General features: G+C 37.4%; 1 protein-coding gene across 7 annotated transcripts in view; it reads left to right on the top strand.

Annotated features, from left to right (window-relative positions):
* slc4a4a (solute carrier family 4 member 4a) overlaps positions 1-18499 on the top strand; it is a 73134-nt gene that overhangs the window by 37814 nt on the left and 16821 nt on the right. For all 7 annotated transcript variants that reach the window (XM_048189098.1, XM_048189099.1, XM_048189095.1 and 4 more), the window contains 9 exons: positions 1662-1738; positions 6118-6275; positions 6395-6482; positions 7107-7261; positions 8540-8653; positions 9438-9612; positions 11968-12101; positions 13747-14018; positions 17673-17743. In XM_048189098.1, the coding sequence (XP_048045055.1) occupies positions 1662-1738; positions 6118-6275; positions 6395-6482; positions 7107-7261; positions 8540-8653; positions 9438-9612; positions 11968-12101; positions 13747-14018; positions 17673-17743 (1244 nt within the window). The remainder of the gene's footprint in view (positions 1-1661; positions 1739-6117; positions 6276-6394; positions 6483-7106; positions 7262-8539; positions 8654-9437; positions 9613-11967; positions 12102-13746; positions 14019-17672; positions 17744-18499) is intronic.

The following is an 18499-nucleotide window of genomic DNA, read 5'->3' as shown; positions in this document are numbered from 1 at the left end:
TATCCTGATGCATCTAAGCTTTATTATGGCAGTGAATGGGACTGGGAGTATGAAGCTCAAGAAAGTGTAAAATATATAGCAAAATATCTAGCTTCCACCAGGCCACCTTCCGTATTCAGCTTACAAAAAAAGCGTAATATACGACAATTTTTTTTTTTTTTTAGTAATTTTAATATGGAAGGTAAGTGTAAGCGTTTTGAACTGCAAGAGTTTTACACTTTTTTCGTAATTTGAATACGGAAGGCGGTCTGGCGAAAGCTAGATATTTTACTTTATAACTTGTTAAATATGGATATTTTTCTTACACAAATTCATCGCTTCGCTTCAGAAGGCCTTTATTAACCCCCTGGAGCCATATGGAGTATGTTTATGATGGATGGAGGCACTTTCTTGAGCTTCATACTCGTTGGTCCCGTTCACTGCCATTATAAAGCTTGGATACATCAGGATATTTATTAATATAACTCCAAGTGTGTTCATCAGAAAGAAGAAAGTACTATGCACCTAGGATGGCTTGAGGGTGAGTAAAGCTTGGGGTAATTTTCATTTAAAAGGGTCATATCATGAATCAAATCTTCTTAGATCTTATGAAAAGTTAATTGGACTCTTCATTCAACACTGAGTTTTCTCAGCGATGCCATAGAAAATTCATTTTTGGTTCCTTAAAGAACCTTTTAGTCAACAGTTCTTAAAATAACAATTTTTCTAAGTCTAAAGAATAATTTAATATCTAAATAACACTTTTTTCCACTATCCAGAACCTGTTGTGCAATGGAAAGTTTTCATAGATGTTAAAGTTTTGTAACAGTGTATAAAATGACCCTTTTAACGTTTTTACCATGTTACCAAACTTTGTTGTTGTGGCCATCTGTATTTAATTAGTCAGTCCTGTGTTCATTGTTATGTATTGTATTGTCACATCTAGACTTTCCCATTATGGTAATCTTCACCCTTAATAGATTTCAATGCCAAAGTCTTTTAATAATCACATTGGACTCATTTATGTGGAACTTTCCTCTGCAGATCATCATATCATTCATAACCATGACCTTTATTAATTAGCAGCTCTTATCAGATAATGTAAGATTTATGAAGGTGGATGTGAAATCTTTTTTTCTTTTATGTTTTTTTATGTTTCTTTTTTTCTTTGTAAGTGCTTCATAAGTAAAGCTTTTTCCCCATCTTTTGGCACCTTTTTTTTCTTCTTTTGGCTGCATCAGACTGACATCTTAGTCATTATAGCACAAGAATCCTGGTCAGTAATAGTACTGGCAGGTTTTCAGTGACATTGGGAATACTTTGCTTCACTGTGCTTGTCCTGTTCTCCTGCAAATGCTTTTCACAGCATGATGGGCTCTGAAAGGTTAATAGTTAACCTTTCAGTAGATTCCTTTCTTTCCAGGCACATCACCTTTCCTAATTTATTGTAGTTTTAAAAGCATGGAATCCGACAGAGCCTATAAAATATTCATATTCTTTAATTGGTAGTCCCATTGGTTCCCCATGGGTTTCATCTGACATGCAAGATGCTCTTGCTTATTCTGCATTTGGGTTACTCTGCTGACCTCTTTTAAACTTTGTTTTTTTTTAAATAAAGGAACAGTGCCCTTTTAATTTGGGTCTTTTTCATTGAACCATTTTTTTTTTCATAACTTTCTCAGGTAGCCCAACCACTACACATCGCAACTTGACATCAAGCAGCTTGAATGATATTTCAGACAAGCCAGAGAAAGACCAGGTGAGTCCAGTTTCAAGATATACCTGTATGTGTGTGTGTATGTGTGTGTGTGTGTGTGTGTGTGTGTGTGTGTATATATATATATATATATATATATATATATATATATATATATATATATATATATAATATGTACATATACACATATACACACACCAGATGCCTTAAATAAATGCTGTTCTTCTGAACTTCATCAAAGAATCCTGTAAAAAAAAAAAAGTATCAAGGTTTTCACAAAAACATGAAACAATACAACAGTTTTTAACAATATTAAGAAATGTTTAATGAGCAGCAAATAACCGTATTAGAATGATTTCTGGTTATTTTAAATTGTAACAATATTTCTCAATATTACTTTTTTTTTTTTTTACTTTATTTTTGATCAAATAAATGTCTTATTTAAGAGTCTTTTTTTAAACATTCAACAACATAAAAAACTAATATATATATATATATATATATATATATATATATATATATATATATATATATATATATATATATATATATATATATATATATATATATATATATATATATATATATATATATATATATATATATATATATATATATATATATATATATATATTTCATAAATATAAAATAGAGTATTTGGTATCCGCAATTGCAGTTTTGGTATCTGCAGTGGTTTTTTTTTATTTTTTTTATTGTTTTCGTAGTGATAAAATAGGACATTGCAGTTACATGCACAGCAGAACAGAAGCAGTGGAGCATGTAACACAAGGGCATAGCTGGGAATTACAGACTTCCATTCCTAATGGGAAGTTCTTGGTTTCTCATTGAGGGAGCACAAAGAGGTCATAAGGGTGGTGTCAATCTGTGACAAACCGTAAAAATTAACTCACTTCACAGAAGTTCACCTTAGAGAAATTGTAGAATCTTTCCTTTTTACGTGGGAATCCACCCCTTCTTGCTGAACGCAGCATTATTTGAAATAGCTGGCAAACTTTTGACATTGTTTCTATGCGAATGTGATTACTGGAAGGCCTCAGCTGTTGACAGACTCTGAGGAGATGCCCCTTGCCCCTTTTGGCAGAGTGGGGATTGAGAGGCTGGTTGTGTGAGGTGGCCCAGAGACATGGACAGATTGCAATTGTAAGCACAGATTGAGGGGTGGCTCGGCTTTGTGTCATGCTCTGAGAAAGCCTTGTGGCTTGTCACACTTTCTTTTTTTTCTTTTTTTTGATGACGTCATTCCTGCTTTCTGAGATTAGACATTCACAGAATCTGGAAATTAATGGTACCCAAAGGAAAATGAAGTATTTTGAGTGATTTAGTATGGTGGTTTAGAGAGATGAATCATTTTTCCCTTTTGTATAATAAATTGTTTTGCGTAAAAATTGAGCTAACTTAATATCCATTTCCTAAGGCATCTTTCTGTAATGTAAGACAGGAGTACCTTGCCTTTTTCCTCAGAGAGAGCGCCCTCCTAAGGAAGTACTATGAATTTATTAGTCTTTTAAGCCTTGACAAAAAGTTTTATTAGATTTTATTAAGGGTGATGGGAATATGACAAATACAGTATGAAAAAATAGCAACAGTATTTAAATTGTAAAGCATTTATTTAAACATATATTTGCAGAGATTTTGGTTGACAGACATCCATTTACATTAGCTCCAACAGGAAGCCATCAATTCCATGGCTTGACTACACAAAATACAGGCTGCCAGACTGTTGATGGACTGATGTAATAAAGCATTGCTTGCTCTAGCTGTGGAAGTAATCCAGTGTCAGAGATGATGATAAGCCTTTCCACGTTGCATATTACCTGCCAGAGAGCTGGACAGCTTCGGTAGAGATGTAATATTTGATTTGAATGGAAATTGATTGGGGTGTGTGATGTATTGAAAGGTCAGAAGTTAGACTATTTTACCGCTTTGTATGATGTTGTATTCAGCATATTGTGCTGCTGAAGTAAATTAACTGATGGGACGTGACCATCTGCCGGCCCTTCTTTGACTACATATTGCATTGAATGAAGCTCAGAGGTAAACATTCATATAAGTCTGAGAAAAACACTACGGGTTGTTTAAGGTGTGTCCTTCTAATACCTTAATCATCCCTTTACGCTCCTCTGGTAATGCTCTCTACAGTCTGGCCTCAAGTTAACATCAGTGACATCACTCATCTCCATCTATGGCCATCGCTTCCTCACTTGTTTTTGTTTCATCCATGGTTAAGATCATTTTTATTAGTCCATGGTGGCTTTGCTTTCTAAATTCCCAGATGATTAAGCACAAGTTGAATTAAGTTTCTATAAAGGTTATTCCCACGAAGCAGGGATGATCATATTGGGCTGCCTTTTTCATCTCAGCCTGCTATTAACACTGTGTGTTCACCTAAAATGTCTTAATTTAGTCACCCTCATGTTTCAAACGCATATGACTATATTTCTTTAGTGTTACACAGGAAGGAGGCTTTAAAATCACTCAAAAGTATCATGAAGTAGTTCATATGACTTGTGCACTATATTTATCATTCTGAAGCCTTATTTTATCTTTGTTTAATCAACAGACCACATTTATTCATTATGAACCAAAAATTAAGTTAAAGGATTAGTTCACTTTCAAATAAAATTTTCCTGATAATTTACTGATCCCCATGTCATCCAAGATGTCCATGTCCTTCTTTCTTCAGTCGAAAAGAAATTAAGGTTTTTGATGAAAACATTCCAGGATTTTTCTCCTTATAGTGGATTTCAATGGACTCCAAACGGTTGAAGGTCAAAATGACAGTTTCAGTGCAGCTTCAAAGGGCTTTAAACGATACCAGACGAGGAATAAGGGTCTTATCTAGTCAAACAATTGGTCATTTTCTAAAAAAATACAACTGAATATGCTTTATAAACACAAATGATCACCTTACACATGCTTCCGCTTTCCGTATTCTTCAAAAAGCTTACGCCATATGTCCTACGCCTTGCCTATTCTACTTACGGAAAAAATGGAACTGGCGCTGCGTTCGTTCGGTAAGTTGAATAGGGAAGGCGTAGGACATACAGCGTATGTGATCATTTGTTTATATAAAACATCTACATTTTAAAAAAAAAATGACCAATTGTTTCACTAGATAAGACCCTTATTCCTCGTCTGGTATCGTTTAAAGCCCTTTGAAACTGCAATTTTGACCTTCAACCATCTGGAGGCCATTGAAGTCCACTATAAGGAGAATAATCCTGGAATGTTTTCATCAAAAACCTTAATTTCTTTTCAACTGAAGAAAGAAGTACTTGGACATCTTGGATGACATGGGGGGTGAGTAAATTATCAGGAAAATTTTATTTGAAAGCAAACTAATGCTTTAAGTCAAGTCACTAATTTTATCTTATAGCTGTAATGCAGTGATAATTAGTGTTGGGGTCGTTTTGCTACGGTGCAATGGAATAAAAGCAAATAAAAGACCTTCAAAACAGATGATCTGTGGTGCTGCTGATGAGTGAGAGGTCTGTCTTGTCATGTGCTCAGGTGCTTCAGGTTAAATGTTTTCCATTGTGCTTGCTAGAAGTGTTCTTCTGTCAATTGTTAACTAAACTGCTTACTCTGCCTGTTAAATAAGACTTTCAGGTGGGAATGTTGTTGTTTATGTATTGGCAGTATACTGGGGAACTGGTTTATGAATGACTGACACTGGAACCTCATCTTCAGGTTATCAGCAGAGCTGTCTAATCTAATTTATAAGCTTCCTAATTAACATGTCAATGGATTTCTGTTATGTGCGCTAGTCTTACTATTAAAAAACAGTGAGTGTTTACATTTTTAGAAGTAGTAAACATATAAAAGTACTTTATATATGCAATAAGCTTGAGCGATTTTGAAATGGCACCTTTAGCTGTAAAAATGTGCAATAATGACCTTGGAGGCACCGGTTACAGTTGCTTAACAATTTATGGTTATGTGAGCAGGGTGTACTAATTATCTTTGGCTTGTAAATTTCACATTTGGCATTACCTCAAAGACTGAGCTGGCAGATGCCACTGCTTTGAAGTTGGCCTTCGTTTTATCACTGGTAGGAACAACAACAGCCCATATAAATAAAATTAATTTAACAGCTCTTTATGCTGGTTACCAGTGGTTCCTCTGAGTTAAGAGCAAAAGAATGCAGGAGTCACAGTGGGCCTTTGCTGAACCCCTGAATGAACCATCCTACGAACAACCACCAATCTTTGTAATTTCCATTAGTTGGACAGCTGCGGCTGTTGGATTCATCACATCTCGCCTCAGGAAAGTCTTGGCACAAAATGCCAGCCGGACAATGTTTAATGAGGTCATGTGTTAGGGCTTGATTTGTGCACTTTGATCATCTGTTTCTTCTTTCTTATCGAGCTTCATTAAAATACCATCCTGCATTTTTCCAGCTGAAGAACAAGTTTATGAAGAAGCTGCCCAGAGATGCTGAAGCTTCCAATGTTCTCGTTGGAGAAGTGGACTTCCTGGACAGTCCTTTTGTGGCCTTTGTGAGGCTGCAGCAGGCAGTCATGTTGGGGGCGCTGACTGAAGTGCCTGTGCCCACCAGGTATGACCCGCTTTCATCCCACAAGGCCAAGGAGTGTTCAGCTCAAAAAGAAGCTTTCATTAAATAAGTATGTTTTACATCAAGTGCACTAATATTTGTTATTGTCTTGTTGTCCCCAGATTTCTGTTCATTCTGCTTGGACCCAAAGGCAAAGCCAAGTCATACCATGAAATTGGTAGAGCAATCGCTACCCTGATGTCTGATGAGGTGCATAGAGAGTCTAATCTTTGCCAAAAAGTGATGTCCTGTTTTAGAATGCTACATTTTGTTGCGTTCATTCTTGTTTGCTTATGAACAACTGCATTCTGTTACAGAAACTGTGTTATTGTACTGTTAAATATGTACTCTTGTAGTATGTACTAATATTTTGAATCGGCTTCTATTTCTAAATTTTCAGTTTTTATATTAATTTTGGTTTAAGTTTTAGTAATTCTGTTATGTTTTTTGTCATTATTATTAGTTTTTTTATATTTCAGTTTAGCTTTATTTCAGTCTTGGTTTTAATAATTTATCATTTCAGTTTAAACATTTAATTTCTCTCACATTTTGAGAGTTTGGTACACAGATTTTAGACGTTACTCAAGGCCATTGTTCATCTCAAACAACAGTATTTGAGCCACTCCAGTACAGTAAACTGCTGTATGAATAGGCCAATGCAATCGTCACATATTTGTAAATACATTTGTCAGTCCCAAACGCTGACTGTGTGAACGTAGCCTGCATGGTCTGATGTGTCTGAAAGAAAAAAGAGAAAAAAATTAGTTGTGCTTGGATTAGTTGAATTGGATTGTGTAGGGAGAGTTGGCCAGTAATCACCATTCTCTTATCAAGGTCTTCCATGAAATTGCGTACAAAGCCAAGGACAGACAAGATCTCCTTGCTGGCATTGACGAGTTTTTGGATGAGGTCATTGTCCTCCCTCCTGGAGAATGGGACCCTGCCATCAGGATAGAGCCTCCAAAATCCCTGCCATCCTCAGATAAAAGGTGATTGATGTGTATCAGCCTGTAACTCTTTCTTTTGCTGTAGCCCCACCAATATCTTGCATCAAACTCTGTTAATGTACCTATTTTTACTCAAATGATGGTGAGCTATAATTTCTGAGCCTGTCCCTTTAGATGTCAAATATATAGTTAGTCAGTTATTTAAGGGTTAAAGTAATTTCAGTTCAAGTTGTATAAATAAAATCTTACTGTTACAAATGGCAAGTAGAAACTCTAAATGGGTGTATGTCCATTTTTATAAATAGCCAAACCCTTTAAGCCATATACGGTGTGTTATATATGTCACACATGGTCAGGAAGTAGTTTCAAAGGCCAGCCAGCCAGGTCAGTGCGAACAAAGGCCATTCATTCTTTCATTCAGTGGGAAGGAGCAGAGCAGCGGTTAATTAGATGAAGTACGTCACCTCTCTTTGGCTTTAGGTGAAGTGACAGCAGGCTGCTGTTTTATCCTGCCACCTGAATCCATCCCAGCCCACATCAGCCGTAAAGCAGAGCTGTGTGCCCGCAGCATGCAGTCACACCAGCATCACACACAGTGTACACAACACACTACACACAGCAGTCCTCGTACATGCATTCACTGGTTGTTGAATGTAAACAACAGTCTGAACTGCTTCAGTTACTCTCTGTCTGTCTGTCTGTATCTATCTATCTATCTATAACATTTGCTTGTTCTGTCTGCCATCCATCCATCATCCATCCATCCATCACTTTCGCTTGTTCTGTCTGACATCCATCCATCCATCCGCTTGTTCTGTCTGTCATCTATCATTTTATCTATTGCTCAGTCCTTTTATTGCTTTATCTAGTGTCATGTTTTTTTCTACCTGTTTTTGTTTTATCTGTTGATCAACCATTTTATCTGTTTAATCATTCTATCTGTATTTCTGTTTTTTTCTGTCGTTTCTTGATTTAAATGATTATCATATCATATGGATGATTGAATGAGTACCATATTCATATATCATGGCATTTAGATTGTAATTTGAAGAATACCATGGTTTTACCATGTGTATGTTGTATTTTTTTTTCATATTTTTACATTTGTATGGGCTACCAGTGTACAAGCTTGCTGGATTTTTAGTCAAGGTAACTTCAGGCTGGGGGCCTTAAAATGACTTATAAAGAGCCCATGAGTGTGTCTTTTGTCATCTTTCTTTCTTCTCCGTTTTCTTTCCTCCTCTATAACAGTTATTTCAGGACATTAATGACACAAAGTGTCTTGTTCAATAATCTCCATTTGTTTGTTATGTTGTCCAGAAAGAACATGTATGCTGGAGGGGACAGCACACAGATGAATGGAGACACGCCTCACAGCGGTGGACACGGGGGCGGGGGGCACGCAGTAGGCGATGAGCTGAAGAGGACGGGGAAGTGAGTTAATGTTTGTATAAATTCTTCTGAAGGAACAGATTATGTTCTCTGAACACCATGGTTTAGTTCAGATAAAGGTTTGTTTGCCTCCTTTCTATATTACTAAAATTATCTTAATATTAGTCAAACACTGGAGTCAGCATGTGCTCTGTTTACAGAGTACATTCTGTTAGCATTAGATGTGATTTTCTAGTACAGTACATTCCTACTGTTGGTTTTAGAAACACCTTGACCTTTGGCAAAGAACTGTACTGTTATTACCGCTTTTGTGCGACATAGATTTTTTTGCTGTTAACAATTCATAATACCAATAAACATGCTACTATTTAAAATATTACTTTGTTCATATAGGATTTAAAAGTCCAATAGTGAAATGTTTTAATTCCTATTTAATTTAATTTTTCTTTGCAAATTATATTGTCAGCAGTAGAATTAGTGTAAAAAGTAACACATATTTTTTAATAATAATTAATAAAATTAAAATGAATTTCAAAATGTTTTAGTATATGGTGTATCCCCCTTTTGCTTTTGATTACTTTTTGTTCATTGCATGTTATTACATTTATTTTTCAAAATCCTACTTTTTTTTTTGTGATTATTGCATTGTTTATTTATTTCATATTTATTTCTAGGTTTAAATTTGAAATTGGATCCCAGATTTAAAGATAATTAAACCCCACTGTTCAAAGTGAAAAAACATTTTTGAACAGAGGAAGGCAGAGTAAAATAACCTATATATCACTACGAGTATAAGAATTAACGTGTATTATATTTTGTTTTTCAGGTTTTGTGGAGGCCTTATTCTTGATATCAAAAGAAAAGCCCCCTTTTTCTTCAGTGATTTCTATGATGCACTACACATCCAGTCTTTGTCTGCCATTCTTTTTATCTACCTGGGAACAGTAACCAATGCCATCACGTTTGGAGGATTGCTGGGCGATGCCACAGAGAACATGCAGGTGAAGATACAACTGCAAATCGTAGGAAACTTCACGAGTTTCCGTGTGTGCCATGTGCTCTCTTTGCCCGAGCTTTTGTAAATAAGAATCAGTCAAACCTTGTAAGAGATTACAGTGTAATTCATTCTGGGTCAATCTTTAACTGACGCATACTGGGAGCACCTTCTTCTCTGCCCTCTTTTTGAAATGTTACTTCTAGTTCAAAGGTCATGTTGGTAAGTTAAAGTCTCACAGTTCATATACAGTATTTAGCTGTGATTTCTGAGATCTAATGCACACTATTCAATATTTTAGCTTTGGAAAACCCCTCAGTATCTGTCAGCTAGCAAAGTGGTGCAATTTGGAGGGATCTATTTATTTATACACTGATCAGGCATAACATTATGACCACTGACAGGTGAAGTGAATAACACTCTTCTTATCTCTTCATCATGGCACCTGTTAGTGGGTGGGATATATTAGGCAGCAAGTGAACATTTTGTCCTCAAAGTTGATGTGTTAGAAGCAGGAACAATGGGCAAGCGTAAGGATTTGAGCGAGTTTGACAAGGGCCAAATTGTGATGGCTAGACAACTGGGTATCTGGGTATCAGAGCATCTCCAAAACTGCAGCTCTTGTGGGGTGTTCCCGGTCTGCAGTGGTCAGTATCTATCAAAAGTGGTTCAAGGAAGAAACGTTGGTGAACCGGTGACAGGATCATGGGCGGCCAAGGCTCATTGATGCACGTGGGGAGCGAAGGCTGGCCCGTGTGGTCTGATTGAGCTGCTGTATCTCAGATTGCTCAAGAAGTTAATGCTGGTTCTGATAGAAAGGTGTCAGAATACACACTGCATCGTAGTTTGTTGTGTATGGTGCTGCAAACCAGTCAGGGTGCCCATGCTGACCCCTGCTCACCGCCGAAAGCGCCAACAGTGGGCACGTGAGCATCAGAACTGGACCACGGAGCAATGGAAGAAGGTGGCCTGGTCTGATGAATCATGTTTTCTTTGACATCACGTGGATGGCCGGGACACATGATGCCAGGATGCACTATAGGAAGAAGGCAAGCCGGTGGAGGCAGTGTGATGCTTTGGCCAATGTTCTGCTGGGAAACCTTGGGTCCTGCCATCCATGTGGATGTAACTTTGACACGTACCACCTACCTAAGCATTGTTGCAGACCATGTACACCCTTTCACGGAAACGGTATTCCCTGGTGGTTGTGGCCTCTTTCTTTTTAATGCGCCCTGCCACAAAGCAAAAATGGTTCAAGAATGGTTTGAGGAGCGCAACAATGACTTTGAGGTGTTGACTTGGCCTCCAAAATTCCCAGATCTCAATCCAATCAAGCATCTGTGGGATGTGCTGAACAAACAAGTCCGATCCATGGAGGCTCCACCTTGCATCTTCCAGGACTTAAAGGATCTGCTGCTAACATCTTGGTGCCAGATACCACAGCACACCTTCAGGGGTCTAGTGGAGTCCATGCCTCGATGGGTCAGGGCTGTTTTGGCAGCAAATGTGGGACCAACACAATATTGGTAAGGTGGTCATAATGTTATGCCTGATCGGTGTATATACATTATAACATGTATAAAATTTAATTAGGGAATTAAGATGAGGACTACATTGACTGTTCTGAGTAGTCTCTCCTTATTGATTCTATTTGCGTCTAATGGGATGTCAGGACTATTTAAACCACAAACTGTTGTTTGTTATTTTACTCAACAAAAGGTCTAAATCCTTAATGAAGGTGTAGCAGGCTTTAGTCACAGTGTTTGATAAAGGTCAAAAGACAGATGAAGCAGTAAGAATATACCACAATCACAGACATTCTCATTTGAATGGGATTAGGTTTCTCAGAGGGTGCCTGAGTTAGCCATGAACTGGTAATTTTTACTAAGACTGTGTGAGAAAAACAAAAATGTGATTGATTCACATGGGATTTAAATTGCAGAGCAAATTGTAACATGAAGTAACATCGCTTCAATGGCAGTTCATCACAACAGTTCTCATAAGCATTATTTCGGCAGGATTAGTCTTGATTTGTTTGGATTTCAGATATTAACAGGAGGTATGTGATTTCATAGACTAATTAGGACAGGGCTAGTTGTTACTGAGGTGGGTAACATTAGGTAATTTGCTTTGTGAAATTATCCCTTGCAAATCTGTGCTTGTTTCTTCTCACACAACCTCAAAGTATGTCTGTGAACGATGATGAATTTCCCTTAACCTCCTCAGGGAAAGCTTGTCCCGTCCAAACAGGGATTTAAACACGCTTAAACAGACTTTCTTTACAGGGAACGTGATTGTGACTGAGCCTCAGCTGGGTTTTTCCATAACCCTTTGATTCTTCTTTATTGTGTCTTGGGTGAAGGGTGTGCTGGAGAGCTTTCTGGGTACAGCGGTCACTGGAGCCATCTTCTGTCTCCTGGCTGGGCAGCCTCTGACCATTCTCAGCAGTACGGGACCAGTGCTGGTGTTTGAAAGGCTGCTCTTCAACTTCAGCAGGTGCTTGATCATTTTTGTTCACAATGTAATATCACAAACTGTGTGTTTTAAGCCCTTTACGGGCAGCCAAATCCCTGACAATATTCAGGAAACATCTGAAAATTCTTACATGAACACTTCACAAGGGGTTCAGTTCACCCAAAAATTAAAATTCTGTCATTAATTACATCTTCGGAACACAAATTAAGATATTTTTGATAAAATCCGATGGCTCAGTGAGGCCTCCATTGCCAGCAAGATAATTAACACTTTCAGATGCCCAGAAAGCTACTAAAGACATATTTAAAACGGTTCATGTGACTACATTGGTTCAACCTTTGTTATGAAGTGACGAGAATACTTTTTGTGCAGCAAAAAAACAAAATAATGATTTTATTCAACAATATCTAGTGATGGCCGATTTCAAAAGCTTTATGAACGTTTTGTTTCGAATCAGTGGTTCGGAGTGCGTATCAAACGTCATAAGAGTTTTGAAATTTCAATGGTTCACATGATTCTGGCAGTTTGATATGCACTCCGAACCACTGATTCGAAACAAAACATTCGTAAAGCTTCGAAGCTTCCTGAAGCAGTGTTTTAAATGTCTTTAGTAGAGACTGTCCTCCTCCAAAAAACCATAGGTCGTTTTTTCACACACCTTATTAGGACCTATAGCCTATTTATGCTTTAAAGTCATGCGCCCTCTAGCTGCCATAAAAATAATGACAGTGTCATGTTACATCTGTCGTCATGAAATGACAAAATACGTGTTCATTTAAATGCAATGTTTGGACTTTTTACACGGTCCCTTACCCACCATTTGTCCTATTTCCATTTAGCAAAACTAATTTTTATTAACAACTACACCTACCCCAACCCTAAACCAAAGGTAGCTTTAGTAGCTTTCTGGGCATTGAAAGTGTTAACTGTCTTGCTGGCAATGCAGGCCTCACTGAGCCATCGGATTTTATCAAAAATATTTTAATTTGTCTTCCGAAGATGAACGAAGGTTTTACGGGTGTGGAACGACATGAGGGTGAGTAATTAATGACAGAATTTTCATTTTTGGGTGAACTGAACCCTTTAACTGCATCCTGCAGTTCACTGTTCCTTAATCCTTCACTGTTCTAACAGGCACTATTCTGAAAATTGCCTGAAACTTTGTATTACTAGCACTTCGTGTTAATTGCTAGTATTCCTCATTTGTAAGTCACTATGAATAAAAGCATCAGCTAAATACATAAATATAAATTTAACCTAATTACTGTATATACTGACCGATTTGGAATTAACTGAAGCTAATATTCTGTAAATGAAGCTGAAGTTTTCAGTGCATAATGATTTCCAGTGCTGGTCATAGATACATACTGTTTTTGAAAGAAAGAAATACGTCATGTATTAAGGATCATGTGACACTGAAGACTGGAGTAATGATGCTGAAAATTCAGCTTTGCCACCAAATGTATAAATTACATTTTAAAATATATTCAAGAATAAAAGTTATTTTTAATTGTAATTATATGTCTTGGTAGGAGACTTCTTTCAAAAACATCTTAAAAAAACCTTACCGACCCTAAACGTTTGAATGGTAGTGTGCTTGTCATTGCTGTATGATTTGAAAGTGGGGGGACATGAGTTAATTTTCTTTTCATACAATTCTCTGCAGGGATAATGACTTTGACTACCTAGAGTTCCGTCTTTGGATCGGCCTGTGGTCGGCCTTCTTCTGTCTAGTCCTGGTGGCCACTGATGCCAGCTTCCTGGTGCAGTATTTCACCCGATTTACAGAGGAGGGCTTCTCGTCACTTATCAGCTTCATATTCATCTATGACGCTATCAAGAAGATGCTGAAGTTGGCCCATTATTACCCAATCAATCCAGACTATAAAATCGATTATGTCACGCAGTATGACTGCATGTGTATGGCGCCCACTGATGGTAAGACCTGGTACTTCTCTTTATCTGATGTTTTCTTTTTTCTTTTTTGATGTTTAGATCCAAATTAAACCTTTATTCATTTGCAAGTTTGAAATGTTTACTTTCACTTTAAATTACGCCTTCCTAACATGTCCACACCAGATGCAAGAAATGATGAGTGCTGACCAAACAGAAAAAAAGACTACTGATGCATATGTAACATTATTTTGCTCAGTGAAGCAAATATGATGTAGCACAAAGTGACCTTTTTTTCCACTTGGTTGGAATCCAAAAGGTGCTACTCTGAGCTCAAGTGCGCTGACCATACATTCATTCCTCTGCTTGACTGCTACCCAGTAGTTTGATTTTGCCTGAGTATGAATTGAAAGTTTATCGAAGATTGCTTAATCTGTACTGAAGCACAATAGTTCGATGGGTATGGATGTGTATGTCTGGCTTATGAGCCATGTACAGCTGTTTTTGAAAGGTGTCCAGGTCTACATCTGGCAAATGATTTATAAATATGGCTGGCATAAATATATAACTCTTCCTTTTGTTGTACTATTTCTGGTCTTCAAGTGATAATTCAGACCAACAGGATAGTTTTTGTCCTTAAATCCAAAACTCAGTACAAGGCCTGTAGCAATGAGCTACTAATATAAAGTCTAAGTCAAGTCTCAAGTCTTTTGTCAGAAATCCAAGTCAAGTCTTTTGGTAATCATTTCTATACACTACAGGTTTGTTTCATAAATCTTGTAGAGTTTGTCTCTAATTCAGAGTCTCAGAGACAAAGTCTAATTCAAGCTTGAAGTCAGTAGTTTACAAGTTTTAGTGTCAAGTCTCAAATCAATTGTTTACAAGCCAAGTCTCATGCCTCATGATACTTGTTCCCAAGTCTCAAGTCCCAAATCTCAAGTCAGTTGTAATATAAGTCTAAGTAAATTTTCAAGTAAATTTTTTTTTACAGATCTTAGGGCCTGTTTACACCTGGTCACTTCATGTGTATTTACTGATCTGATATATCAAAATGATTCCATTTACACTTGGCCACATAAATGTGTCTCAACAAAACAGATATAAATCTTCAATTCCCACGCTATATACAGATTTAATGGAGTTCACGTCACCGAAAGCAACACATATGAGCTGCATTTTATTGACTCTTTTTATTGACATTCATCAGCCAATTTCAAAATCAAAGACCACAATAGGAGAGAGCGCGGCAACAGCACTGTCTCATTACTTTTAATGAATATAATTTTGGGAGGAGTAAAATTTACAAAAGTGGTTTTAACAACCAGATGCATTTAAACCGGTTAAGTTTTGACTGGAATGCATCCCAGACCACCTCCTGAAGTGGTTTGAGTGATTGGATTTAAATCTGTCTCGAGGCATTCAAGGTCTTTTCACGATCCGATAGCTATCCTATCAGAGAAAACGCATGAAGCGACCAGGTGTACACAGGCCCTAAAGGTATAGTCACATTTATCATTATTTGATGAATTTTTGCTGTTATTTTTAGTAGAAATCAACTAATTGGGAATTGACCCTTTGCAAAGACCCCGCCCCCCTTAGTTACTGTTGCTTTGTCTGACAAGCCATGGCGCTGTCACGCCACACAGAGTGAAAAATACATTGCGGAGCAAAGAGGACACTGACAACATGTCAACAGACAAGGCAGAGGAGGTTACTTATGATATTAAACAAAGTCCCAGCTTTCAAATTGTGTAATTTTTTTAAGGAATTCGAACAATAAAAACTGTTTTGTGGCTCTTTAATGTGTCGTGACAGATCGCTGTAGCGCCTCAGATCAAGCGGCTCGTGAACCGATCATCTCTTCCTACTAGTTAATATATAGCATCAAATAAACATGTATGAACATGAGAAGGAATGTTGTTTCAAACACGGAAAGACGTCAGTACACACCATTTTCAAGTCCACCGAGGTTAATCTTCTAACTCCTGACTGCTTTGTTGGACAAAATGGCGGATTTGACGTTATTAGATCGCTTGTCAATCAAACTCCTGGCAAAGGGTCAATTGGGGAAAGATTTCCCTATGCAGATTTCGCAAAGTTGGTCATGCAAATTTGTCCAAAAGAAAGCGGCTTGGTTTGAAACTAAAGTGACTTCTGTGTGAGCTGTGCTTCATACATCACTACACTACTGACAATAGACAATAGACCTTTGTTGCTTGCGAAATTTCATGCGAATTCACTAATGTGACCACACCTTAAAGGGGTGTTCCAAAGTTCAAGTTTGATGAACTCTTGACCTGCGAATTTGTATCACATGAAGATGTGTGACCAATAGAAGATTGCCGTGACCTCTTAGCTGAATTAAAAGAACGCAAACTTTAAATCTGCAGGACTGCAGTGTTGTCAAGTGGAGTAGATTGTGGCATCTTTTCTAAAAACATAATTCAACATAATACACCCAAAATGTAAAAGTATTCAAAGTAAGACGTCATATTACGACTGTTGCAGTGTCCGTAGGAATTTTGCTTGTTCAAAGTCTAGTGTTACCGCCGCTTCAGTTAAGCCATTTTATTGTAACTTGAGTTTCCATCTCTGACTCTACTTGCTGTCTTTGGTCACTTTACATGTATTTGTTTTTGCATGCAGGTTTTATATTGGTGTGAAAGAATGTGTTAGTCAGTTATCACACCGCTAAACAATGTCTCCGCTGGGGCTGTTTTTCATATGCATGCCGCTGAACAATTACAACACTTTTTGAAGTTCCAAAGTAATAATTAATTCACTTCTTTGTATCGGTGTGATATTTTGTGGCCTTGATGTTGACATTCACTTGTGGTTCACAGATGATAGACTTGTTTATTGTGCACGTGGCTCTGTATGTGTGTGTGGTGGTCTCAGTAGGAATGAAGGAGCAATCTAGGGGGCGGATGTGGACGTGATGTGGTTTCGGGTTAATCTCCTCCATGCGTGTGGTGAATTAAGACCGTACAGAGACGGGCTGGCGGGTGGTTCTCTCATCCACTCACGCTGCTTTCCTCTAAACCGCTGTTTGCTCCTCTTCGCCCTCCCTTGACTTCTCTTCTATCTGATGCCGCAGAGGGAAACAACAGCTGTGTGGAAATTAGTTCCAGTTAGAGGAACCCAGCAAAGAGACTCTTTAAAGATTAATGCTGTGGAGAAGTGGTGAATGTTTACAGTGGGCATTGCGGGCTGGTCAGCACGTATGCTGTACTTAACCTCAACCGCGATAAAACGTTTATTTTTGTGTGAACGTTTGCTTGTTAAATCTGCCATGTGTGTTTAAAGTTTAAGTGGCCATTAAACACATTTAAGCATTATCTACTGATTCCCACAAATATGATTCATAGGTATTTAGTCACTGGTCTCTGAAGCTAAATGTGGCTGTAGGATAAAAAATAAATAAATGAGAGTCAAGAATGCTAAATAATACAAATGAAAAATCTTATTAATTTACAGTTAAATGCTATAGGTAAATTGGGTCCAAAAAATGAGACCACTAGCAAAAAACCTTTTTTATTTTTGCATTTTTCATATGTATTTTTATATGTATTTATTTATTTTTACATATATAACTTTCTGAATTTTTCTAAATCCTAAAACTTTGTTTATTTCAAGGTTTAAACAATGATTCTTTCTGAATGGCACTTTTGAAACCTTTGAACTTTTTGTGTTTTTCAGTCAATTCTTCAGATGTGTACACTGATCCACTTGATTCGACATTTGTCTGGACTGTAAATTACAGCGATACAGTAAGTGTTTCCTAAAACATCACTGAAATATGTGTAAAGGCATGAATTTGAACAGATTTTAAAACTACTCTGCATTATACACTTGCCAACTTTGTAAATGGTTACAAAGGAAAAACCGAGCATCATAAACTGAGGATCACACACACTACCAGACTTTTTAAGCCATTCCAAAAACAACAAACTTCTGCAGAAACATGGGTCTCGTGTTTTTCTGTGAAATCTGTTAACTGCCTAAAATCTGCAGACTGGCTCTGACTTTCGGCAACTAGCGTTGACTCTTCCAGATTGCAAAACTTCTGTATTCCAGCCTTAAGACTGGATTCATTCATTGAGGTCACCCAACAGAACTTACACAACACATTAGAGAAACCTTGTCCTGGTTTAGCTGGTTATGTTCAGAAAATGCATAATGCTTTTTAATCCTTAAATTGTTGGCTGTTTCCTAAAACATTTTCTTCAGACCTAGCTGATGTTTTGTCCTCTTCTATTGCCAAACTGAGCTCCCAGCTGCGAATAATAGAGAAAGATCTCTGACAATGGTTTCATTCAGATGGAGTCCTTAGTTTGAAATCAATGAAACATAATGCCCAAATCCATGCCAACATCTTTGTGAGTGAATGAGCCATAGCTCATGTTTCACACCTTTTGTGCAAACTTGAACAGTAACAGAGTCATGGTACAACTTCAGAGAGGTTGAAGACAACAAAACTCTGCCTTCAAACAGAAACTTGAGAGCGTTTGTTCTGTAACAATCTT

This window comes from Megalobrama amblycephala, linkage group LG4 (genome assembly GCF_018812025.1).
Source record: "Megalobrama amblycephala isolate DHTTF-2021 linkage group LG4, ASM1881202v1, whole genome shotgun sequence".
NCBI lineage: Eukaryota > Metazoa > Chordata > Actinopteri > Cypriniformes > Xenocyprididae > Megalobrama > Megalobrama amblycephala.
Note: the sequence above shows the minus strand (reverse complement) of the source record. Positions and strands in the feature narration are given on the sequence as shown.